We start from the raw sequence: 26,734 nt of genomic DNA on the forward strand, positions 1-26,734 counted from the left end.
GTTGGATGCTAACCTCCTGGGTGGGATGCTAACCTCCTGGGTGGGATGCTACCTTCCTGAGTGGGCTGTTACCCTCCTGGGCAGGATGCTACCTTCCTGGGTGGGATACTAACTTCCTGGGTGGGAATGATACCTTCTTGGGTGGGATGCTACCTTCCTGGGTGGGCTGCTAACTTCCTGGGGGGGATGCTAACTTCCTGGGTGGGATGAGCTAGCTCCTCCTTCCTTCTTTCATTTCAAAAAATGTTTATGATATTTTTGTCACAGACATTAAATCTACTTATCCTATACATCAAAAAATCATTATTTTAATCATTGCTTTACTGATTTTATCTATCTTAAAAAAAGTTAAAAGAAATTATACACTGGCTACATAAAAAAAAACAGCAGCAGCATGAAGCTAGACACCTACTTTTCTTAATGATGGAGCAGGGGTAGCTGTCCCAAGTGAATCAGGTAATTAACACGGGAGATACTTCCTAAATATTACAGTCTCTTGGTTATCTAGCTATAAATACCACCTCTACCAGGCACGATACCATCTGAAACCAAGCACTTCCCAAAGTCCATCTGTCTTGTGCAGCCAGAAACAGAACCAGGCAGGGAAAGTTCCCAGGGAGCTTTTCCTGAATTGCTCCCTTTCTCCAATCTGCCTCCATTTCCCACGCAGTTCTCGAAGAGGAGGCTGTTTAGAGATGGAGTCAGGAGCTAGGCTCTAAGGTTTTGTGGAGATAGCGTGGGAACACCAGAACATTGGTATGCACACATACATTTGGGAACACCAGAACATCAGTGTGCACACATACACATGCAAAAACCAGAACACCAATGTGTACGCATACATGTGGAAACACCAGAACATGGGTGTGTACACATACGTGTAGGAACACCAGGACACTGGTGTGCACACATGCATGTGGGAACACCAGTGTGCACACATACATGTGGGCACCTGTGTGGTAAGTCTGTGGTTAAAGTTGTAGACTGTGAGGTATGGTTTAAAATTCAAGCTGCTTTCAAGCAAAGGTTTGGGAAGAATTGAAAATCCATCGCTGGGATAGGGAATCCATTGCAGACTAAACAGGCTGACCTCTCTCATTCTGTCTTCCTGTCTCATAAAGCTTTCAACAGCCACAATGACGATGGGAATAAAATTAACAGCTAATGAAAAGATGTAGAAAGTAACAAACACTTTATGATTGTAAGATATGCTGAGGACTACTTACGGATTGAGATGAATCTAAAATAAGCCTTCTATGGGCCCCTAAAATGGGTCCATGGTGATGAGACATCACCTAGGAAACCCAGCTCCTTCCTAATGGGCAGGATAAATACTTAGGAGCAGGACTTCAGAAGGCACTACCCCAAGTCAAAATGAATCATCAAAGTGATTAATTCTGAAACCAAAGTTGGAATTGGATTCTCTGAGGACGTGAGACCAATAAGCACTGTGCACAAACATTTCTATTATCATCCAAGGCCCATCAAGAAAGTAGTGGTCAGGACCCAGGACCCAGGACCCAGAAGACGATCTGATGTTGGTCTAGATAACAGTCACATGGGTGGGGAGAAGGCTCAGCAAGTATTTGCCTGAGAGCCTGAGAGTCCCAGAATCCATGTAAAGGTAGAGAGAGAGGAGCAATTCCACAGAGTTGATCTCTGACCTCCACATGAAGGCCACACATGACACCTGTATACCCACACTCACACAGCACGTGCGCACACACATGCGCACGCGCACACATACACACATACTGCTCTCAATTTATACTGGTTTTTCAAGAATGAAACTTTTAATGTTTTTATTAATTCTGAGAGAATTTCATAGAATGTATTTTGATGCACTCCTTCTCCCAGCTTTAGTTAGAGGCTGCTTGTTCATTTTCCGGCTGCCAGGACCCAAAATAATCACACAGAACCTGTATTAATACAACACTGCTTGGCCTATTAGCTCATGATTCTTATTGGCTAGCTCTTATATCTTAAATTAACCCATTTCTATTAATCTGTGTATTGCCACATAGTTGTGGCCTACTGGTAAGTTTCCATCCGGCGTCTGTCTCCTGAGGCAGCTACATGGCTTCTCCCTGACTCCGCCTACTCTCTCCTCCTCTAACTGTTTGGAATTCTCACCTTGCCCTATTCTGCACTACAATAGGCCTCAGTCAGCTTCTTTATTAACCAATGTTATTCACAGCATACAGAGGGGAATTTCACATTACCAGTTTCACATTACCCTTCCCAAACAATTCTCCCTTCCCCACCTCCCAGCTTTGTGTACTTTGGGGAAAAATATCAAGTCCAATTTGGAGTGCAGTTAACCTACCAAGAGCCACACCCTTAAAGAAAACTGATTCTGCCTCTCTCAGAATCTATCAGTTGACACAGCTACTTAGCTATGGGTGAAACTTTGCGTCCCTCCCCACTCCATGCTGAGATTTTAGCATCTGCCTTGAGATTGTACAAGACTTATGCATGCTGTCACAACCAATTTTTTTAAAAATTTTTCCAGCTTCTCCTGTTTCTTGTTCTGGTACAGAGCGGGCTACCCTGTTCTGCACACGCAAGCTGCCCAGGCAGCTGCTCAGCGCATCCATACTTCATGTGGCTTTCCTGCTGATCCTTCAGGGTCTGCATCTCCCCACCATATTTAATAAGCATGATGGATTATATTCAATTTAGCTAATGTCGACCTATAACTAATTACAGAAGCATTTCAGATCAGGCTGGAGTTATAGCCTTGTCAAGGTGCCCTTATATAAACAGCCTTTTCTACAGATTTACATACCAAGGAAGGTGAATTCAATTGTAAATATGAGAAAGTATGACTAAGTCACAGCACTAGGGGCTATGAGCCTTACCCACTGAGGCGGGGAGGGGGGACTGTGTGGATCTGTGGAGAAAATGAAAATGAGAGAATATTTGGGCATTTCAGGTACTCGTGCCAAACAGAGGGAACCGGTAGCAAAATAAGAGGACTCACATTAACACGTAAAAACTATGTTTCAACACCACAAGGGATATGGCCCTGGGCAAGGTACTCTCTGCTGACGGCAGGTTCCTCATCATTTGATGAGGAGGGACAAGGATGAATTTTCAAAGGGATATAAAACTATTAAGTGTTAGAGCACCATAAAATGGAGCTGACTCCAGAGGGACATGGGCAGGCTGCTCTTTGCTCTTCCAACGTGGGCTGTGGGGAGACGGGCCAGAGACAGATGGTCTGCAGCAGCCCTCACTCTGACCTCTACTGTGAGAGATACACAATTAATTTCCTGCACTATGCCGGGTCTGGGGCAAACACAGGTTGTTTGCGCCGCCTGTGCTGGTTTCATTCCTGTTGCGGTGACAAACCACACTGACGAAAGCAACCGGGAAGAGAAAGGGTTCATTTTCTTACAATTCCAGGTTGCAGGCCTTTACCAAAAGGACGTCAAGGCTGGGACTTAACCACATCCACAGTCCAGAGCAGAGAGAGAGTAAATGCAGCCAGCCTCCTCTTTTCTTATACTGTCTGGGACCTCTCACCCTCACCCTGCCTAGGGAATGAATGGTGCCACCCACATCAATTAACAATCAGAACAATTCCCCAGAGAAGGCCCACAGACCAAGGTGATGCAAATAATTTCTCATTAAGACTCTCTTCCCAGGCATTTGTGTCAGGTTTTAAAACTTACGTAAAATGGGGTAGTTCCTTCCACTGAGTTGTAAAGAAGCCATAAATTAGATGGTAAGAATAGGTCACTAAGCCCAGAACACGTCTGACTGCATCATCTAGACGCCCAATAAACGGTGCCCATTGAAAGTAGTGTGATTCTTCCTACGCTTGCTACCAAGCAGAGGAGGCAGGAAAGCATCACACCGAGTGAGGATCTGAGAATGTTCCGGTGCTGCACAGTCTGCCTCTTGTTCAGGAGACATGAGTTGACTCAAAACTGAAAGGGTGCTATAGCTCATGGACATGAGAGAGGAGAGGCGGTGTAGCCAACAGGTCAACTGAAAGACATTCCAAGACGAGGCATAGGCGATTAGGGATTCCATCATCCATCCAAACGAGAAAGTGTCCAAATGACCTGAGGTGACACCAGATGCTGGTCCACTCTCGGGAGCTAGATGATGGAGGAGCCACGTGAGGAGACTGTTGAAGATGTCAGCCTCAGGACTTGGACTCGGCAGATGGAGCATAGCCCAAGAATACAGATTCTCAGTGAGCAATCTGGATGTTTGGGATGCACAGCCGGTGATAACCACCAGAAGTAAGTCCTTCAAAACACAAACAGCAAAACTTCCACAGACTCAGCAATTCCACAGAGGGAACACTGCCCGGGAAGGAAGTGAGGCCTCCATCAAGAGACACCCTGTGCACTCAACTCACTTGCAATACCCAGTTAGTAAATCAACTCAGGTGCCCACCAATAAAGGAGTAGGTAGCATACTACCATTTTTTTTTCAAGACAGGGTTTCTGTGTAGCTTTGGAGCCTATCCTGGAACTCACTTTGTAGACCAGGCTGACCTAAAACTCACATAGATCTGCCTGACTCTGCCTCCTGAGTGTGGGGATTAAAAGTATGAGCCACCACCAACTGGCGAGTTAGTATACAACCTTTTAAAGAGGGGAATTTTTGTCATTGTAAACTAAATGAACATGAAGAATGTTAGGGAGAGAAACAAGCAGGGCACAGAAGGACAAACAATGAAAGATGTCAATGTGCAATTATAAAATATAAACTCAGAAGCAGAGAGAATTACAAGAGCTCCGGGTGGGAGAGCATTGGAGGTGCTGGCCAATGGCTGTGAAGTTTCAGTTAGGGATGTGTACTAAATTTTAGAGAACCATTGGACAGCATGGTGACCACAGTTAACAACAACACATTATACAACTAGAAATGGCTAAAACATTTTATATACTTACTATATAAAAAGTACCAAAATAGGGACAAGGGAAATGGCTTAGTCAGTAATGTACTCACTCACTCCACATATATGAGGACCTGACTTTGGACACCTAAAACCCATGTTTAAAATAAATAGGCATGGCGGCATGCACCTATAATCCCAGCCTACAAGATGGAAGGTGACGAGAGGGTCCTTGGAAGCCACAGTGAATTCCAGGAAATGAGAGACAAGGGTAAATACATGAGTTCCCTCAGCACCACCGACAGAGGCTGTGCTGTAACTCTCCACACCCCTTCACCCACATGTGAACCCCCACATACACACCCTTCACCAACCTGTGAACCCACACATACACACACATATATACAAAAATTGAATAGATAAAGTGACAGATGCCTTACCTAACTTGATTTAACTGTTTCACAGCCTACGCTTATCAAAACATTCTACTGTCCATCAAAAATGTATACAATAGTTTGGCAACCAAAATTATGAGAAATTTTTTAAAAATTTAAAAATATGCTTTTAAAGAACGAGAATGCAGAATGAACCTACAGCACCATTGTTTTAGTGTGGCCTTCAGAGCTGGCTCTAATGTAAACCACTCCTGAGAGTAGAGCTCCTACCTGAAGCTACAGTGCCAGCAAGAGTGGAGCGTGGCCGGTTGTCCGCGGGCCCGCGCTCACACCTTCGATAAAGGGCAGCTTCTCAGCAGGAATACTCTTTGACCCCAAGTGTCCCTTTAGGTCAGCAACTGTCCTTTTGGCTCGTGTCCTGGACTAACAACAGTATTAGAAGTACTCGTTACTAAGTGGAAACATGCTGGGCACTGCACCAGCTGCATGCCTCACTGAAGGTGAGAAACTGAGGCTGAGGCAATGAGAAAAAATGCCATGCAGGTAGGAGAACCTGAGTTCAATCCCCAGGATGCATGCTTGTTTGGTTTGGTTTGGTCTTTTGTTTATTTTTTGTTCATTTTTGTTCATTTCTTGTTTTTTTAATCCGGGCATGGCAGCTCCCTTGTACTCCCAACAATAATAAGATGGGAAGTAGAGACAGTGAATCTCCTAAAACATCCAGGTCTGGTAGCCTGGCCTACCAGGCAAAGAGCAAGGCCACTAAGAGATCCTGTCTCAAACACAAAGATGCCCCAAGAACATCTGAAGTCTTCTGACTTCTACAAGCATGCACTCATATGTACATGCATTCACATGTGCATAACATGTGCACACGCTCACATGTGCACATGCTCACATGTGCATTCACTCGTGTATGTGCACTCATGTGCAGGCACTTGCATGTGCAGGCACTTGCATGTGCAGGCACTTGCATATGCACGCACTCGCATGTGCATACATTCACATGTGCACACACTCACTTGTGCAGGCACTCACATGTGCACGCACGCACATGTGCATGCACTCACATGTGTACATACTCACGTGTGCACACACTCACATGTGACACACATGTGCACACACTCACATATGCATACACTCACCTACACACATATACCTAAAAGCTCAGGTTTAGTGGGCCCTAATGGGCCATGGTCATGTGATTCACAGGAACCGAGCAGTCTCTGTTATTCTGCCTGCTACAGAGTGGAGAATGCAGTGTTAGATTCTGCTCCAGCCGGGCCTCTCTCACAGACCTGCCTCATCACCCATCAACATGAAGAAACCATGTCCTCTAGACCTCCCTGAGCCCTGAACTGTTCAATCGATAACCACTTAACAGACTTGGAGTCACAGGAGGTGGGGGCAGGGGTGCCACAGCTTTCCCAGAAACACAAGGCATGCTTACTCCCGCATCCACCCTAGAAGCTCCTCTTTACATGTTTATTGGGCTGAGAGGCAGAGGTTCTGTACAGTGTTTAAACTGGAAGCATCTGCGGTGTCCCAGCCTCTCCTCTCAGTGTCACCGTGTCACGGTTGGTGATTTTTTTATGCAAATTGGTCCTTTTCAAAGAATGTGGCTTTGTAAAAACCCACATACTTCTCCCTTTATTGCATGGCACCCCGTCTTCTGTTTCCTTTTTATTTCTCCATTAGCAGGGCTCCCAGTCTTTTCTGAACCATCACCGACAGACCCACCGACTTCCACACAGGCTGACACTTGTGCTTGGCATCTGTTCTGCCTTCACGGGTTCATCTCTGGATCTTCACTGCCGTCCACGCCTCCCCCACAGGCCTACCATCCCAAGTCCCCCCTCTTCCCCATCTCATCCATGTGACAGCAGTCTTCTCACTCCCTGAAGCTCCACCTACACGACCCCCGCATGACCCCCATGTGTGCCCTCACAATTGTCACAGTTACTAATGTGCACACTATATTCAAATCCCTTATTCTGATTAACATGTAAATGGAATGTGAGAAGGAGCAGAGTCAAGGTATTTGAAGCAGTCTTCTGGGACAGAGATCCCGTCCCTCCTGAGTGCTGGGATTAAAAGCGTGCACCACCACCGCCCAGTTAGAGGATCAGTGCTTAACATGGAGAGTGAGCCTGTGTGCCTTCGGGCCTGTGTGTGAACTCCCAATATGTGTGCAGAACCAAGCACGCCATAGCACGTCCCAGTGGCACACTGGGTCAGCACTCAGTACTTGTGTAACACTCATGTAGTCAATGAATGAACACTGAGATCTTTGTCTCCAAATCTTCCCAACACACGGAGGTTACAGCAAATGGAGAAACTGCTTCTTATACGAAAGCTCCAGCTTTAGTGGCTATAAGGCCTCTGACACCAATGGTCAGTGCTTCTGTCTGTCCTAGTCAATGCCCAGAAGCTCACCGTACTAGCCTGCAAATTTAAGTTTCATTGACAGACTCTCTTGGATATAGGAGCATACATCTGAAATGAATCCTGGAGGAGTTAGCAGGTCAGCACCCTTTGGTGTGGTTTCCACAGACTTCTCCCTCTCCAGGGTCACTGTATCCATGGCAGTGGCTGGTAAGGGCTGGATAATTCCAAAGTAACCAGAATTATCCAGTTGGGTCCCTAGACTGCCGAGGACACAAGGCTAACAAGTCACCATGGAAACCTTAAGTCGGTCTAGATCCTCAAGTGTAAAGACTTTGTTCTGACAAAATCCCCAACTTCTTCTCACTATGAAGTCACCACCAGACAACACACACAGAACCCTGTGTTTAGAAGGGGCTTTGTGAGATTTGAAGAGTAGACTAGACATGGAAATATATAGACTGGTGTAAAAAGGGAATAAAGTTTTCTAAACTTTAAGAGGAAATAAAATACTTAAAAGGGTTATAGTAATTAACTCCAAACACAAAATGACTGGCATGCCCAGCAAAGAAACCAAGACCCCACGGTGAGAGGTTGGTGCCAATCATGCCCCAGTGAAGACATCCCCAACCAGGCAGCATTTTAATTAAAAGAGAAAGTTGATTTCCCTGGGCTTATTTGTCTTTACTATTGTGTGATCTTGGCTTAGTCATCTAGGATTTTCAACATCCTCTTGGAAGCTAAGTGTCTGCTATCTGTAAGAACTAAGCGCCACGGTCTCAAAGCAATGCTAGTCCCTTTCCTCTGAGTTGGGCTTGGCCACCACAGACTGATAAAGGAAAGAGCGCTTGCTGCTCTTGCAGAGGACCCGAGTTCAAGTCCCAGCACCCATATGGAGGCTTACAACTGTCTGAAACTCTAGTTCCAATGGACTTGGTGCTCTCTTTTGACCTCCTTGGGTTCCTGCACACATGTGGTGCACATACAAACACACACACATACACACACATGCACACATTTTTAAGATAATGAGTGTAATAGCTAATCTCAGTTGTCAATTGTCAATTTGATGAACTCCGAAATCACCTGTAAGGGATGCCTGTGAGGGAGTATCCTGATTGGTTAACTGTAAGGAATGCCTTGAGGGAGTATCCTGATTGGTTAACTATAAGGGATACCTTGAGGGAGTATCCTGATTGGTTAACTGTAAGACAGGCCTGTGAGGGAGTATCCTGATTGGTTAACTGTAAGAAAGGCCTGTGAGGAAGTATCCTGATTGGCTAACTTTGATAGGGAGCCCTGCTCCACTCTGGAATGGTACATTCCATTGCCTGGGTTCCTAGACTGTATAGAAAGGAGAAAGCCACCTGAGCATGGGTACTCATTTCTCACTGCTTCTTTACTGTGGATGCAAAGTGCCAGCTGCCTCGGGTTCCTTCCTGCTGCTGTGGCTTCCCCACCTTAGCAGACTGTAACTTTGAACTGTAAGCCAGAATAAAGCCTTCCATCCTGACATTGCTTTTGCCAGAGTATTTTAACACAGCAACCAGAAAAGTAATTAATACACAGAGTCATGCAAATAAGAAGAATCCCTTTCAGCCGAGGCATTTCTGAAGGCCTTAAAGAATGGGCCCATTTCCACATTCTTGTTAGAGAAAAGCACTAAGCTCTACAAAGGAAGAGAAACCCCACTGTGATATTGTGAGTGGCACAGACATCATTAGTGGAGACACCTAACTGAAATCATTTAAAAAATAACTGTGTGTGCCAGGGATTAGCCAAAACTCTCCTGTTTTCTATGGCCAGGCCTTTGCAGTCTGGCTTCTTCCTAACTATTCCATGTTACCATCAGTAGATGTGTGGCATGGTAGCTTAACCAAACCAGCCTACAACTGGGTCAAACCTCAAGACTGCTTGCTAGTCCTGTAACCCTGAGCAAATGGCCAGCCTCAAGTTCCTGTTGTATAAAAGGGAGGATGAGGTACAAAACCCCCAAGGTTGTTACAAGAACTTCAGGAGATACTCACAAGCTGCCTGAGGCCTTTCTCCTGTCTGGTCTAATCTCTTTCTTCCCCCCATTCTCTCCGTGGTGATAGAATACAAAACACCAATGAAATGACTACAGTTCCTTTGTTCTCATAGAAAGGTGGAGACAACACGACACAATTCTGACCATGAGGTAAGTAACAGCTACGGCAAAGGCTTCCAGCAGCGTCCTTGGGGAACAAGCCCAAGAAGCCCACACTCATCGCCTCTTGTACTCTCCCTTCCTCTACTCAGGATATGAAGTCAATGGCTAGAAAAGGGACCTCCATCCCACGACCATGGAGGAAAAGGAGAGCCATGAAAATCTTACCCCGTGACAGCAGCCACTACGGTGCCATTTGTAATCTGCACAGGTCTCCATTCTGCACGAAAACCAGCCCTTGTCTCTGGGTCACTGCAGTTTGAGATGTGTCTGTGTTCATCAAACTAAATTCATTACTGACAAGCCTTGTTGTCTCCTCCTCTCCTTCCTCTGCTAAATTGTGATGGGGAATCTCAGCCAATCACATTCTGCTTAAGATGTGTCCCCCTGGGGCCACACAAAACAAATAAAAGATTGAAGTGCCTTGCCACTTCCTCTCTTTGGTTTCCTGCTCATCTGGTGTTCATGGGATCTCTGGTCATGTAAGTTTTCCCCTTTTATTAAAAGCTAAATCTTTTTGTATTGAATTGGCCTGGTTAATTATTGATCGACCATGCTCCTTCATTTTGGCGCCCCATGTTGGGCGCCACTCTGTAAAAGGAAAGAGTGGGCTGCGCTCCCACCTGGATCCTGGCTAGCTTACCCCCAAAATAATTACATGGAAACTGTATTCTTTTAATCACTGCCTGGCCCATTACCTCCTGCCTCTTATTGGCTAACTCTCACATATTGATTCAACCCATTTCTAATAATCTGTATCTCACCACAAGGTCGTGGCTTACCAGGAAAGATTCAGCATGTCTGACCTGGCAGCTTCATGGCGGGCAGCTCTCTGCCTCTCCCTAACTCTGCTTCTTTCTCCCAGCATTCTGTTCTGTCTACTCTACCTATCTAAGCTGCTGTCCTATCAAAAGACAAGGCAGTTTCTTTATTAACCAATGAAAGTAACACATGGACAGATGACCTTCCTCCATCAAAATGGATTCCATTAAAATACAAATACATAACACCCTGCCTCAAGGGAATAGGGTGGGAATTGAAAGGGGAAGACATCTGATGTCCTCTGGCCTCCACAAGCATGCACAAGGTCACACATGTGCATGCACACACACATACATCACACACACATACATCACACATTCACATACACGCACACACATACATACACATACATCACACATTCACGCACACACACACACCACAGGGATATACACATTTTCTAATTTCTATAAGGATGAAAATAGATTCTCCAAATTTATACTACCTACAACTGTATAAACAGGCCCAGCAGGAGTTCATACCTCTAGAAGGCAGTAAGGTCTTATACACATATGACCAAGCTTTCGTAAGCAACACTGGACAGCTCCTTCGAGCACATGGAGATTCTCTACATACAAGTGCCAATAGTCATGCAGTTAGCACACACCCATTAGTTCAAGTCCTCCAAGGATGTTCAGGCCAGTAGAGACTGCCATGAAATGAGTTAAAACTCATATTCTTCAGATTTTGATTCAAGCATCCTTCTGTATATGTGTTGCTTTTATTGGCTAATGAATAAAGCTGCTTTGGCCTATGGCAGGGCAGAATATAGTCAGACTGGGAGAGGAAGAGGGGGGAGAGAGAGAGAGAGAGAGAGAGAGAGAGAGAGAGAGAGAGAGAGTAGGCAGAGTCAACGACATGCCATGTTGCTACCAAAGAAGAAAGATGCCATGTAGCTGTCCAAGAACAAGAGGTAACAATCAATGAGCCTTGTGGTAAAATACCAAATAATAGAAAAGGGCTAATTTAAAATATAAGAGCTAATTAAAAACATACCTAAGCTATTAGCCAAGCAGAGTTGTAATTAATATAGTTTCTGTGTGATTATTTGGGGCTGGGTGGCTCGGAACGAGTGAGCAGTCTGTGCCTACAGGGACAGACAAATATTGATAATGAATAGCAAAAAAAGCCGTCCTGGCTCAGGAAGACAGCCCTGCCAGGCACTGTCCTGTTGTGTCCTTTCATTTGTCCCACTTTCCCTCAGTCCCATGAGGTGAGCATCACTGCATCCCAGTATCCCAGGTGAGCCACGGACTCAGCTACCTACCACTACTTCAGGCCCAAGACAGGTGAGACAGCCTAGCAACGGGACTACGAGAAAACCAACAGGGTTCTAACTTTGACCTATTTCATAGGCAAGGTTTGTTAATTAAGAACTGTGAGCCGCAAGCTATAAGAAAACTAGCATAAGCCACTGCAGACTTTTTATACTTTTATTGATGGGCACGCAGATGGCATGCATCAAGTCTTTTTAAATGCAGATTAATGCGGTAGGAATACAGCGCTCAGAAGTGTTTCCCTAACGGAAGTCTTCTGGTAACAGTTGACGAATAAACTCACATGCGTTCTTTCACTAAGAACAATGAAGAACCTACGCAGATTGCTTTTAAATCAGCTTGAATGCATCAGTAAGCCAGAGGTGCAGTGGGGAATTATGGGGCCAAATCGCACACTCAGAGGGTGCCCAGCAGTCAGGCAGCTCTCCCTTGGGACATCTGCCAGCTCCAGGGCTAAGCTGAGACACTGAAGGCCTGAGCGTTGCTTCTGACAGCTCCTTGGCTTTAAGGAAACACAGGCAAACGTTTAGAGTGATAGAAGAGCGGGGCCTGGTAGCCCTGCTTTCAGCCGGAACTAACTGGCTTTCAGACAGACCAGAGTGAACCAGGAAAAGATCTTGCCATAGGGCTTTTCAACTGTTCTTCAAGTGAGGCTGTTGCTGTGCTCAGCTACACACACACACACACACACGCACACACACACACACTTAGAAATCTCTGAAGAGAAGCAAAGTTTGTATACTAAAATATTTCTATAATTTTCACAAAGAGCATCTAGTACATAATGAAAATTAAACGTCATGTGAGAAAAAGAATCTGTATGAACAATAGGAGCAACAGAGAAGTAGAAGAGGCAGAGACCCACAGAGACCCTAGGCGGCAGGTTATTTAAAGAAGACATTAAAATAATTACACTCAGTATATTTGACAAGATAAAAGGCAGGATCAAGAATATCAGGAGAAAAATTGAAGTATAAAATAGGCCAGCGGCAATTCTAACTCTGAAAAACTAAGAACTGCTATGGTTTGGATGTTGGGTATCCCAGAAGCTCTTGTGTTAAGGCTCCATCATCAGATAAAACTGGGGGGGAGGGGCTTGAGGAGAAGGAGGATCTGTAGTATGAGGGGGCCGGCTTGTTGGGGTTTCCATTCCTGCCCAGTACCACACAGCCGGCAACTCCCAAGGAAAATCACGCACAAGACTCCATAAGGTTATAAATTGATTGGCTCATTAGGTCAGGCTACTTATTAGCTCGTATAACTTATGTTACCCCATTATTCTTATCTACGTTAGCCACATGGGCTCATTACCTTTCTCAGTGTGACAGCTTACATGTTGCTTCTTCCGTGGTCTGCACCGGAATGGCTGAGAGAGAGCTTCTGCTTCCAGAATACTCCCAGTCTCTTTGCTCCACCCCTACTTCCTGTCTGGCTTTCCCGCCTATACTGCCTGCCTGGCCAATCAGCGTTTTATTAAAATATGATTGACAGAATACAGATAATTCTCCCGCACCAAGGATCCCATTGGACAGTCCTTAGGTCATCCTGGGGATGTAGTCATCTTGAAGGTAACTATGAGGTCTCTCTTCCCCTCCCCTCCTCTTCCCCTATTTCACACTTCCTTCCCTAAGATCTGCTCACTCTAGGCTACTGTCCTTACCAGAGGCCCAAGCCAATGGGTCACATGACTCGGACTTAGATCTCTAGAGCTTAAAACAAACTAATACTCATTTAGTAGCCCATTTATCTGTGTCCCTTACAGGAACAGAAACTCGCTGGTGTAACAACCAAAACCAAAACATAGAGGAAGTTTTAAAAGTAATTGAGTAAAATGAAAGAGTGAACTGGGAGAGTAGGAGAAAAGTCAAAAGGGAAAAAGAAAGTCCGGAATCAGGTATGGACAAGCAAAAGGCTGGAAAATACAAAGAGAGAGTATAAGGAGACAGAGGATGGAGAGTGGAGGGCTAATCTGTCCTTGAGGCTCAGGAGAAGGGAAGGCGTTTCCAAACTGTCAGCAAGTCACTCAGGCTGTGAGAGAGGTCGCCATACTGTCCATGGTCTGTCCTTACGTGGCCTATGAGCTAACAATGGTAATTACTTTTTAAATAGATAGATAGATAGACAGACAGACAGACAAATAAATAGAAGAGGAAGTGGGATTGGATAAAAGTCATACATTAAAAGCCTTTCCATCCATTTCCAGTAAAGGATTGGTGACACCTGAGCCGCAGGAAGGTGCAAACCTTTGTGAGGTACTCAATCCGCCCTCTGACTGCTCTCTGGTCACCAAGGGGGATAACAGGGGCTAAAGGGAGAAGCAGGGACAGGGGTGCAGACTGCCTGCCTCCTGCAGCCACCACAGCCAACCCACAGCCCTCAGCCAAGGCTGAACAGGCCTCTGATGTGCTTTTCAGGCCTTCCTTTGTGTCTGACTGACTCCACTTCACGTGAAGGACAGCCAGGCTCCTGACTCCAGTCCCCGTTCAGACTCCACTGTCCCTTGCCGTTTCATTATCCTTGCCTGGTGTCTTTGTAAACTGTAGATCCCTGCAGAGGTGACCAGTGCTAAGCATGTCACCCTGAACCTGCTCAAGGATAAGGAGAAAACAGGATCATTAGAAGCGTGGGGGGGCGGGGGGTCTCAGCAACAAAAGAAGAACTGGAACAAGGACTGAGTTCTCGGAAGAAACAACGAAGCAGAGACTTAGAAGCATACTTCCAAACGGCAGGCTGGAATCCAGTAAGTGGTGCAAACATCTCACAGAATTAAAGTAAAATAAAGATATTTTCAGGCAAACAGAACATAAGAGACTTCAACAGCAGACTTGATGGTCCTAACAGGCATCCCCAAAGTAGGCAGGGAGGTTTACCACAGATAAGTTAGAAGATCACCAGGGGAAGAAGGCAAGAGAGGTTAACAGATAAAACAATGCCTTTGCACAAACAACGATACGCACTGACTTCTACAGCACATAAACAGACAGGGAGGCAACTATTAACATCCTAAAATCCTTGTAATGCTTGGGAAGAGGTGTCAACACTAATTCACAGCAGGAGCTGAAAAGTGAATGTTCAGGGTACTGCTAAAAGAATAAAAAATTAGTGAGAAAAACACAAAACAATTCGACACAATGTGGGGGAAGGTTGGGGTACAGGGGAATATAGAACAAACGAGAGCCATAGCAAGATGGAAGATAGAAACGGAAAGATCATAGTGGATACACAGAGGCGATGGCTTAATCCTCTGGGCTAAAGGCAGGCGTTTCTCGTTGTTTTCTTACTGTTTGTTTGCTTTCTTGCTGACTGGCTGGCTAGAAAGGCCAGCGTAGCTAGAGAGCTAAAGAGATGGCTCAGCAGTTCAGAGCACTGGCTGGTCCTCTGGAGACCTGGATTCAATTCCCAGCACCTACATGCTGGTCACAACTATCTGTATCATCCAGGGGTTCCGATGTCCTCTTCTAGCCTCTCCAAGAACATGGCATACAAATGATGCAGGCAAAATACTTATACACATTCAAAGATGATAATAATAACAGATGAATCAAATAAATAAAAATCCACCGATTTAAACTCTAAATAGGAGAATATAGCAAAAGGCTCGTGTTAACAGACAAGAACACACAGCACATAAGCACTAAAAATACTGGCAGAGCAAAGTATTTGTTCAAAAATAATTAATGATAAAGGGAGTAAGTCCTTCAACATATGCATGAGAACAGGAAGGAAAGAGAAAGACGACAAAAGGAAGAGCACCGCCACATTCAGGGGCAAGACAGGAATTGATTGTTAATTACATTAAGTCCTTAATTTAAAAACTTACTCAAAATAAGGACCAGTGTTATTTGTTGCCAAGCCCGGCAACCTGAGTTTGATCCCTGGGACCCACAATGAAAAGAGAGAACTAATTCATACACTGTAGCATGCAACACTCAAATTTTCTCTCTCTCTCTCTCTCTCTCTCTCTCTCTCTCTCTCTCTCTCTCTCTCATACACACACACACACACACACACACACACACACACACACACACTTTACAAAAAATCTAAAAGTAGGAAATTTCAGCTCTAATTGCCTTGCTGGTGAACTCTGTCCATTTAGAAACAGAGGTAATGTTAAAACTCATAACAAAACTACAGCAAACAACACAAAAAAAGAAATACAAATAAATCTTAAACATATTAAGAAGTCAGTGATCAAACTGAGTCCAGAAAAAAATCTGTACTTGCAAAGGTATGGAACAGGTGCAATCCATGCCTATACAGATGTGAGGTAGGTATAGGTAGGTATCTATGTCTTTATGGACAAGTTACAGGTAGATTCATGTCAACAGAGATGTGTAACAGATGGAGAGCCGTGTCTGTGCAGATGTGTGACAGGTGGAGATCCGTGTCTGTACAGATGTGTGACAGGTGGAGATCCATGTCTGTACAGATGTGTGACAGTGGAGATCCGTGTCTGTACAGATGTGTGACAGTGGAGATCCGTGTCTGTACAGATGTGTGATAGGTGAAGCTCCGTGTAATGGTGAAGAATGAAAATACTAGAATGTGGGCTGATTAAATGGAACCTGAGTGGGAGGGGAAGGGAAGGGAAGGAAGGGGAGGAGAGGAGAGGAGGGGAGGGGAGGGGAGGGGAGGGGAGGGGAGGGGAGGGGAGGGGAGGGGAGGGGAGGGGAAGGAGGGAGAGGAGAGGAGAGACTCCAGGCCACAGAGCAGTGTGTCTCTCAATGCCCTCCCATCAAACCTGATCACTCCATGGGGCCTGTGCCAAGCACAGCATCTGAACCCTACACTTCCACTACATCCTCTATTAAAGAAGCCATCTGTCCCTCCAACCATCCTCCCTTCCACGAGCAGAAACAAGAACAAAACTGCTGCATCCATACACCCATGTGAAAGTCCTAGAAATGCTATGGGGGCAGCCAGGGTGCTGCTAAGCCTCTAACCTGGTCTCCATTGCTCACTTTGAGTTAGCGGGTACCTCCTGAAGTGGATGGGCCAAAACTTCAGGTGAGTAACTTGCATGAGATTCAGCGACAGGCCCTGGCACATGTGTGCAGGGCTGGCTGGTGATAATGGGGGTTGGTGGCAACTCCAACACCTGGCCCGCTCATCTCTCCTCAGGGAATGCCTTTCAGTTCCTCTGAGATGACTCTGAACGCACACGAGTCAGGTGTGCTCTGCGGCATCCACCTGTGGCTGGCTCCCAGCCCTCACCTTCCCTTCTTTCCAGTAGACACTGATTCCTCTGCTGCCCAGGGAAAGCGGTGGGAGGAGGACATCTGGGCTTCTCTTTCCGAGTTGCAGAAATGCGGGCCAACACTGCATCTTAAAACAGCAACAGGGTCTTTGTTTTTAATTACGGACATTATTTTTAGAATACTTTTCGTTTAAAGCAGAGTGGAACCAAGTGCACGGAGCCAGCTGTCACTAATGCCTTGCACTAGCCCAGCACAATGCAACCACTGAGTCAATGCTGGTGCTCATTATTAGCAGAGGTACAGAGCTGGTGCCTAGGGCTCGGTATCTCTCCGGCATGGCGTGTGGTTCAGAGTAGTGTCGAGACACGTGGCCATCCCAATGTCACCCAGTGTCACTTCTCTGCCCTGTGCCTCCTCTTTACCTGCTCCCCCTCCTCTCTAAACTCCTGGTGAGCATGCCTCCTTCCACGTGGGATCAGAGAATAGGTGGATTTATTTCACTTAGCAATGGAAGCCTACATTTCCTCCACATCTTTCCATGATGAGGTAGCTCTTTTCTTGATGAATGATACTCCAGAATAGGCTTAGACCACAATGTTTCTTTAGTTATAGCAACATTTGCAAGTCGGCACTGAGGAGCACTGGACCAGCGCAGACTCTGCCCCGCAGTCCCCTCCTCCTCTGGGTCCCCCGCATGTGGAGAGCAGAGTGGGGGTGAGACCCGTGGATGTCGACAGAATCATCTCAGCAGCCTACAGCAGTTCCTTGGTACACATGGGTGAGGCTTCAGGCAAGTAAGTCACTGTGTCTGGAGGCACGGGGACAGACACGAACTCATCCTGCAGCGTTCTTGTTTCTGTGCCCCTTCCCTTAGCCTTTATATCTTTCATGTCTGTGTGAAGGATTTCTGCTGCCCAATTACAGTGGCAAAACTGGGAACCAAGCAGACATGCCGTCTCAGGGTGGGAAGAACTGCAGAGGGAACACACTCAAGACGAGGCTCAGGTGGAAGCCGGGAGGTGTTGCGGCCTTTATAGGGCCTGAGGTATGACAAGACAAGGGTGTGTGGGGTAGGTCAGGACAGATGTTGTGGGTCAGAAAACAACCTGAGGGAAGGGGTGGGGCTGACACAGGGTCTCCCCAGAAAGCCTAGGCTACTCTCAAACTCCCGGTCTTTCTTCTTCAGTCTCCTGAGCGGCTGAGATCGGAGACCTCCAACATAAAATCAGACTTCTTTTCATTGTTTTATTTTTGTTTATTTGTCTGTTTTAGGGGTTTTTGAGATAAGATTTTACTGTATCTCCAAGACTTGACTTGAACTCAATATCCCCCTGCCTTAGGTCTGTACCACACCAGCCTGTAGCCAGCATCTCTAACAGCAGAAAGCTGGCCCAGGGTGGCTTCCAGGCAGCAGTGACTTACAGTGACAGAAGGTGACAAGGGTCTAGGGACTGAAGCGTGGTCTTCCTGGCAACCCAACCCTCCAGCAAGGCAGCATGAGAAAGCAAAGGCTGAGGTACGGGGAGCCCACGGGCCAGCCTCATCCCCACAAGGCAGCAGGCACCAGATGAAAGGATAGACTGTCGCCCTTCTCCCTACTTACAAGACAGGGACAGTACCTGCTCTGCAGAGTGGGGCAGATCAAGTCCATGGAGGCAGCGTGACAGGCACAGGGTTACACACAGTAGAAAAATCACCCTTCTCCTTACTTCTCACAGAGCAAAACATTTAGAAGATGAAGAGAGTCAGCCTCCATCAGCAAGTCTTGCTTTTAGTGACTATCAGCTGGTAGCTGGTACCAGCTGGCTGGGCTGCTGCGTGTTACCCAGCCAAGGAGGAAGGTGATGTCTCTGATTAGCACACCGAATCAGTGGCCCAGAGACACACAGCCTTCCCTTCTCCTCTCTGCACTTCCACACCGCAAGAGCAAACAAGCACCAAGGTTTCCTTAGGAGAGGGAAAGCTTCATCCCTCACGACCCCAGTGCAATCCAGAAAGCATGCCAGGCCAACTACTGGCCAAGGGCTCCAACATGCCCTTTCTGAGCATCAGCTCACCCAGTCTCCAGACCTCTGTCCTCCAGCCCAGTGAACTAATGCACAGACATATCCCCGGCAGCCCCCAGAGCAGATGGTCACCCACAGGCGGAGAGTGATGCAAATGGAGACCATCTACATATGGGAAGCAAGCGGAAACAAAGGGGTCATTTTCAGCTTGAACCACCAAGAGGGCCATAGCCACAAGCTGGATCCAAGACCACAGGCGCTAGTGATTCTCTCCAGCTTTTTTCTGAGCCAGACCTGAGCTGGATCCAATCTTTCCCCTTCAAGACTCTCTGCCACCAAACACACACACACATACACATGTACTCACACCACACACACACACACACACACACACACACACACACACACACACTCATAGCAAAGACACTTCTGTCTTGCCCCCTCTTCTTTGGTGGTCTCCACTGGCACACAGGCCACTGGCATAATTGAGAAGACACCAGGAAAAATCAGTTAAACTCTGTGTACTTTTTTTGGTGGCAAATGAGTCAGTAGCTTCTTCATTCTTCCTGCGGTTTCCAAGAATAAGAATCTAGACCAGAAAGTATTATAGTCTCAGGTCATCAAGGCTAAGACTTCATCCACAGGTAACAGGAGAGCGGGTATGGAGAGTAGCCATCAAACCGGCCCAGCCCTCCCCTCCCATTATGTTAATGGTAGCTTTTCCCAAAAGGGAGGCTTTTGGGGACGGGTAGGTCTGCCCTCACTGGGCATCAGATCAACACCACAGTTGCCTCCTCCAGACCACCATCCCCAACATCCCCAATTCCCAACTTCTCCCCCATATTTCACAAGTCAAGGAGAAGTCACACACATTAGAAGTCAGTGTGCTGTGCCTGCTCCATTAGCCCTGTCGTTGGGAAGAAGGGAGAGAGGGCAGGAGGGACACCAGGTGATTGAGATCACGGGCAGGGCAGATCTCCCTGTGTCTGCCCTCTTACCCGTGTGCTCACAAGGTCTTCTCCATCTCTGACTTCCAGTGACCTCCGCTCATCATCTGCTAAATGTCCCCCCTCCTTCACTTTCCTCCCCGGGCACTGAGGGTCAAAGGGCAGAGGCACAGCCTCTTATCTTTACAAAGAGCTTCTGGAAGTGAGGTCAACGCATAACAGAGTAAGAGCCCAGCAAATTTGAGCTTGGAGCTGGCAGGGAACTCAAAGTGGCATGGACCAGACTACAGTTACACCAGGAGGTCCTGAGACCCAACCCCCAGCTCCCTCACATCACGACTGGTGTATGGCAGACACTTTCAGCTGTCACCCAAAGCTTTAAAACTGTCCTGACTGGATTCCTTAATCCAGGAAGCACTGCTTTTGATCATGAGGGGGTAGGAGAGCTGGTTTCAAGCTCTTTACCTCCCGAAGCCTACAGACAGCAGAGACCTTTCCTATTACCAATCCACCCCATGAACCCAGAAATCAGGCCATCACTGGGTGCTCAGAATTGAAGGTTTTCCACCTCAGCACACACAGTGCCTGAAGACAAGCTCTCGGTCCTGTTAGCCTCCAGGCTGTGGAGCCACACTTTCACATGTGTTTGTAGCTCTGCCAGATCCTAAGGTGAACCCATGGATGCTGAAGATCTATTCTGCTTACCTACAGAATTCCAGCACCACTGCGATAAATAGCACATGGCTTATCTTACTAACTCAAGTGGCTGTGTGAGTGTATGTGTCTATATGTATATGTGTGTATGATGCGTGTATGGTAGATATGTGTGTGTTTATGTATGTGTGGACATGTGTAGATAGCATATCTATGTATGTGTGTACATGCGTGTATGGTGCATGCATATTGTATGTGTGTATACGTGTGCATGGCATATGCATGCATGTGTTTGTATGTTTACGTGAACATGTATGTATGGTATGTGTATGGTATACACTTGTGCGTGTATATATGTGTGTATGGTATATGTATGTGTGTTTATGTGTGTATGTGAACATGTGTTTGCAGTGTATATGTGGTATGTACTTATATGTGTATATATACATGTATGTATGCTATATGTATGTGTGTGTTTATGTGTGTATGTGAACATGTGCGTGCAGTGTGTATATGGTATGTACTTATATATGTATATATACACATATATATGCATGCTATATGTATGTGTGTGTTTATGTGTGTATGTGAACATGTGCGTGCAGTATGTGTATGGTATGTACTTATATGTGTATATATACATGTGTGTATGGTGTATATGTGTGTGTATGAATGTACACAGGTGTGCATAGTACACAGAAGCCAGGGGAAGACACCTGGTATCTTACTCTTTCACTCTCCACCTCATTTCATGAGACGGGGTCTCTCACTGACACTGGAGCTAAGTTCCAGCTAGGCTGGCTGGCAGCAGCTCCCGCAGTGGGGCTGCAGGGACCGCAGCAGCTCCCGCAGTGGGGCTGCAGGGACCGCAGCAGCTCCCGCAGTGGGGCTGCAGGGACCGCAGCAGCTCCCGCAGTGGGGCTGCAGGGACCGCAGCAGCTCCCGCAGTGGGGCTGCAGGGACCGCAGCAGCTCCCGCAGTGGGGCTGCAGGGACCGCAGCAGCTCCCGCAGTGGGGCTGCAGGGACCGCAGCAGCTCCCGCAGTGGGGCTGCAGGGACGCAGCAGCTCCCGCAGTGGGGCTGCAGGGATGCAGTTACACCTGTGTCTAGGATTTGAACTCGGGTCCTCTTGCTTTCACAAACACTCCTGCTCGGTAAGCTCTCACAGACCCTCAAGAGTTAGATTATTTTTTATTGTAATAAAAAATTAATTTCCCATGTGTACATAAAATGCTCTTTGGGATTATAATAATTCATTTGAATTATCCAAGCCAATGACACAAATGTTTTTGAAGCTGCATCCACAGAGAAAGGCACCTCCCAGTGTGCTCTGCACTTACAAGGAGGAATGCCCACATCCTCTCCCGAGGTGATTCTGAGTTTGCCAGTGTCTGTCCCCACTCATTTCAGCTCCTTGCAAAACTCAGAAGCCATGCAGGAGTTAGTTCTTGACATGCTTGCACACACGTGTAATGCCACACGATAATACAGCACGGAGGAGGCTGAGTCAGGAGGATTGCAAGTTTAAAGTCAGCTACGTTACAATTACCAGGCTAACTACACAAGACCCTGTCTCAAAAACAAACAAAGTACTTTAAAACCTTGCACGCCAACAGAGCCGGGGCTGTTCTGAACCTAGAGTGTGTGTGCATCAAGCTGTGCCCTCCACACTCTAACCTCGGCAGCATTTTGAAGGGAAGCTCCCCTCGGCCGGAGAGTAGTATGGTCGTTTGGTTTCCCTACAGGAAGCAGCTGGTGTCATCAGCAACTGCTGATGCTGGTCTGAAGGCAGAGGCACAGTGACGCCATCAATCAGGGCTTCCTACCGTAGGTGGGAAGAGATTCTTCCTCCCATGGCTGCCCTTGACCCCAGAGGATGTGCCATGCCTCAGCTCAGCGTCCAGATGACTGCCCAGATGACACAGTTAATCCTCCTGACCTCTGTCATCTGAGACCCTATGACCCCAGTGCTAAACACACTGGCTTATCAAGCAAGCTGCCTTATCTTAATCAAGAATGGAGGAGAACTCCCCACTGAGCACCAGTCACGTGAGAATCTACACTGCTCTGGAAGGGACTTGGCATCCTTGCTTTCTCAAAGGAGACATTCGCTCCTAACTAGTCCAGGGGCCCCTTCCGGCCACAGGCATTCACCTGTTCAGTGTCTACTTGAGTGCATTCTAATCCCAACATGGTTACAGAGCATTTACAAGACTAAGACTCCAAAGCAACAGACCCTACAACCACCGCACTCAACTGCAGCATGGACCCGAGGAGCCCAGCAAACAGTCACCTCCAAACTCACTGCAACATACACCCAGAGAAAAGAACGAGAGGAAACGCATCAGTGACCACCAGTTAGCCTGTGAAGTTAGCCTGGAAACAGCCAGCTCCAGGGCAGATAAGAGAAGGCCCCACCCTCAGGATATCCAGCAGATACACATCCAGCAGCTGAGTGCCAGGGGAAAGGCTCCCTGGTGCAATGGTCATGCATGGCTGCTTCTGCAGCCTCCCCTCCCTGAGCCAGCGGCTGCACTCCACACGGAGGAAGAGTGAGCCTTTGGTCTCTTGCACACCCACTCACTGACATGCAGGGCCTCTGGGCCTCCCGAGGGCAGGAACGGCAGGCAGGGTAACCACGGCACATGCGCCCTCTGTCGGGGCCATCACACATGCTGCCTCCCACCCACTCGGGGGACTCTGGTGCTGACCGCCCGCATTTCATTCAGCATTAAAGACATGACAACAAGGTCCAAGAGTTGAGGGATGTACCTGACTCTCTCTCCCCTCCAGTGGTGGTGGAATCTGATCAGCAAAACCAATCTTCCCTGGATCACCTATAAAGGCACTAACCTCATCCACGTTCTCAAAAGCGTTGATGACGTCGTAGGGCAGACAGGACAGAAGGTCGATCACAAACCACGTCTTCAGGTAGTTCATGCGGATAAGCTTGGGGTCAGATATCACTTCCCCCGCTGGCCCGACAAAGGTGGTATGAAAATTCAGAACAATGTCCACCAAAAAGATGACGTCCACAATGCTGTCCACCACCAGCCAGGCCACGTTGTTCTGCCTGGTCTTAAAGGAGACGTTGTAAGGGACCAGGATGGCCGTGTAGAAGGTCAGGATCAAGATGATCCAATCCCACGTGGTCTTAAAGACACAGTAGTGTAAGATGATGTGAGGGGGGGTCTTTGGAGCCTCCTGTTTGTACTGGGGCAGGATGTCTGAGCCCAGTTGCAGGACCTGTCCAGAAAAAAAAAACATGAACAAGAGAGACAGAGTTAGGATTTAACAGAATCATCTTGCCAGTTGGCGTCTGCCAGTGCAAACGCTCACAACTCTTTGTACAGATCATTAGCTGCACTAACAGATGCTGACGGAGAACGAGAGAATTTACGCGAGCGTGGTAACAGGAGGGCTCATACTGAAATGAGGGCAGCCTGCTGTCTGGCTGCCTGTAAGCTGAGCAGTGTGCTAAACACTTCAGTTGCACCCATTGTCTTGTTCATTTCTAAACACAACCTTGTCTGTGTCTTTCCCTCTGGCCAATTGTTTTTGTGACAGGTGAGAAGCCGAGCAGGCGAATGAAGCAACTTTATTTAACCAATATTTACGTATTTATTATTTGGTGCCAGGAACAGTGTGGTGTAGGCCCTGGGAATCCGGCAATGAAGAAAGAACACAGGGCCTACTTGCTTGGAGCTCAGTCTCATAGACACACTGAGGATAGGCCTTTCCTGAGAAGGTGGGGAGCGGTGCAGGGGTGAGACGCCTGAACTCCACCTGTGCTCAGAGCTCTTCTGGGCTTGAGGCAGAACTTCTCTTCTTGTGAGAAGGACCTCTCACTAGAGCAAATAAGGAAGCCTGGGGACTGAGGTGCAGCTCAGTGAGTAGAACGCTCCCCTAACACGTACAAAGCCTGGGTGTGATTCCCAGTACCACAGAAGCCAGGTGTGGTGGTCCCTGTCTGTAATTCCAACACTGGAGAAGGAGCAAGGAAGACAGAAAAATCCGAGGTTTGAGGTCATCTCAGCTACATAGTGAGTTTGAGGTCAACCTGAGACACATGAGACCCTGTCCTCCTCCCACCAAAACGGGGAGCTTGGCCTCAAAGAATACAGCAAATAAAATCAACTAAGTAGAATTGCTTCTGAAAACATGGAGTAGGAACAAAGATACCGCAGATTGCTCCCTTGACTTTGTACCTTAGGTGTGCCCGGTCTTAGAATGGAAGAAGGAACCTGGATGTACCAAGGCACCCAGACAATGCCACTCTCCACACAAAAGCCCATTTCTCCAGCGAAAGGACTGAGCACCACACAGCTCCTAAAGACAGAAAGCCATCAGACCCTGCTGCTGGAGCCCCATGCTGCAGAGACTACTGTACCCTGCAGTAAGGCCCTCTTGGAAGCCTGCTTCCCCTTCCCAAACATTATAAGTAAGCAGCCACCCTCTCTCCCTGAAGGGGTGAATCATGCAGAGGAGGGAGCATGAGATCCCACCATACCCCAGCAGTATAAAGTCACCCCTGGTACCCACATCCCAGAATGGTACCAATGTAAGGAGAAAGAGTTGGGAGGAGAAACCAACCTTGTCATCTCACAGCAAGGAACTCCCTGCTAGGCACAGAGGCACATACTTGTGATGCCAGAAGGATAAAGCAGGAGAAGCATTACAAGTTTGAAGCTAGCCTGGGCTACATAGTGTATCCCTCTGTGTTGGTTGAGACAGAATGACAAAGTGTTCTTTGACCCAAACTTGATATAATCTGGGAGGAGCCTGCCCTGTCCTCTGCCGTGTAAGTGTTATAGGGAAGCCACCCCAAACCAAAATTTGAAGAAAGAGCTAAAGTCAATATTCAAAATGTCCTGGTCCACAAATTCCATCTGTTATACGAAGAACCCCAGGAGTAGCAAACTGAGTGAAAAGCAGTTAATCAGTAGATGCCAGCACCAAAAATGGCAAAGACATCAGAAGCACCCAGCACAAGGTTTCTTGGACAAGCTTGGAAACGAATGGCAACGCAGAAAGTTCTGGCACAGAAAGAGAAGATACAAAGAGGAGCCAGACGGATGCTACCAGTGGGTATCCTCACCACGGAACCTCACGGGGATGGAGGAGCAAGCAACGTGAGATAAACACAACCTGAATCGTTTTGCAGTTACTCTTCTGTGACAGACAAGACCACAGCAACTCAGAGAGAAGGGCACAGTCCAAGAGGACCAAGCCACCAGGAAGATGGGGTGGTCCTCCTGGGAATGCACTGAGAAGGATTTGGAAGAGCATAAGCAAGCGTTATAGAAATGAAGGGGAAACTCATCCATGGCAGATCTCTCTCAACAAATGAGAGAGAAGTCGGTAGAAGATTAGCAAGGATGGGGGAAGATGTAGCTAGGTGGTGGAGAACTTGCCGAGGACCTTGAGTTCCATCCTTAGCATGAAGTAAGAAAGAGGGGAGGAAGGATGAGGGACAGAGCTCACGAGGACATAGAACGTAATGATACCAGAAAGCCATTGAATTTGATACCGAGAGAACCCTCTTCCTGCAGGAGCAGAACATCCAGTCTCTTCAAAGTACATAGAGCGTTATCCAGAGAGCCTTATGCTAGTTTATCGGACAAACCTGAACACTTAAGTAAAACCACACTGCACCTGTCCTCCACCACACACACTGTAAATCAATCACAGAAAGACAGCAAGAAAATATCCAAACTCTTTAAAACTAAACAGCACATTCTTTAATAACCCATGGGCCAAGTGGAAGTATCAAGAGACAATTTAAAATATGCTAAATTCAATGGGAATGCAAGCTCAACGCCTGAGAGCTGTGGAATGCTGCTGAGGTCAGCTGAAAGGGAAGCACGCAGAGATAGAAGTGAGAGTCTCTAGCCAACAATCAACCTCTCACCTCAAGAACCCCCGTGAAGAGCTTCCATCCAGAGGGCCTTCGGAGTGATCCTTCGTCTGGCGAAGGACGGCTATGCAGTCGGAGGCCCACATT

General features: G+C 47.1%; 1 protein-coding gene across 3 annotated transcripts in view; it reads right to left on the minus strand.

The window, feature by feature from the left end:
• Kcnh1 (potassium voltage-gated channel subfamily H member 1) overlaps positions 1-26,734 on the minus strand; it is a 295,808-nt gene that overhangs the window by 189,477 nt on the left and 79,597 nt on the right. For 2 of the 3 annotated variants that reach the window (XM_085687513.2, XM_085687515.2), the window contains one exon: positions 23,503-23,976. In XM_085687513.2, the coding sequence (XP_085543639.1) occupies positions 23,503-23,976 (474 nt within the window). The remainder of the gene's footprint in view (positions 1-23,502; positions 23,977-26,734) is intronic. The other variant, XM_085687514.2, reaches the window with a different exon arrangement.

Source organism: Myodes glareolus, chromosome 5, assembly GCF_982192425.1.
Source record: "Myodes glareolus chromosome 5, mMyoGla1.1, whole genome shotgun sequence".
Taxonomy (NCBI): domain Eukaryota; kingdom Metazoa; phylum Chordata; class Mammalia; order Rodentia; family Cricetidae; genus Myodes; species Myodes glareolus.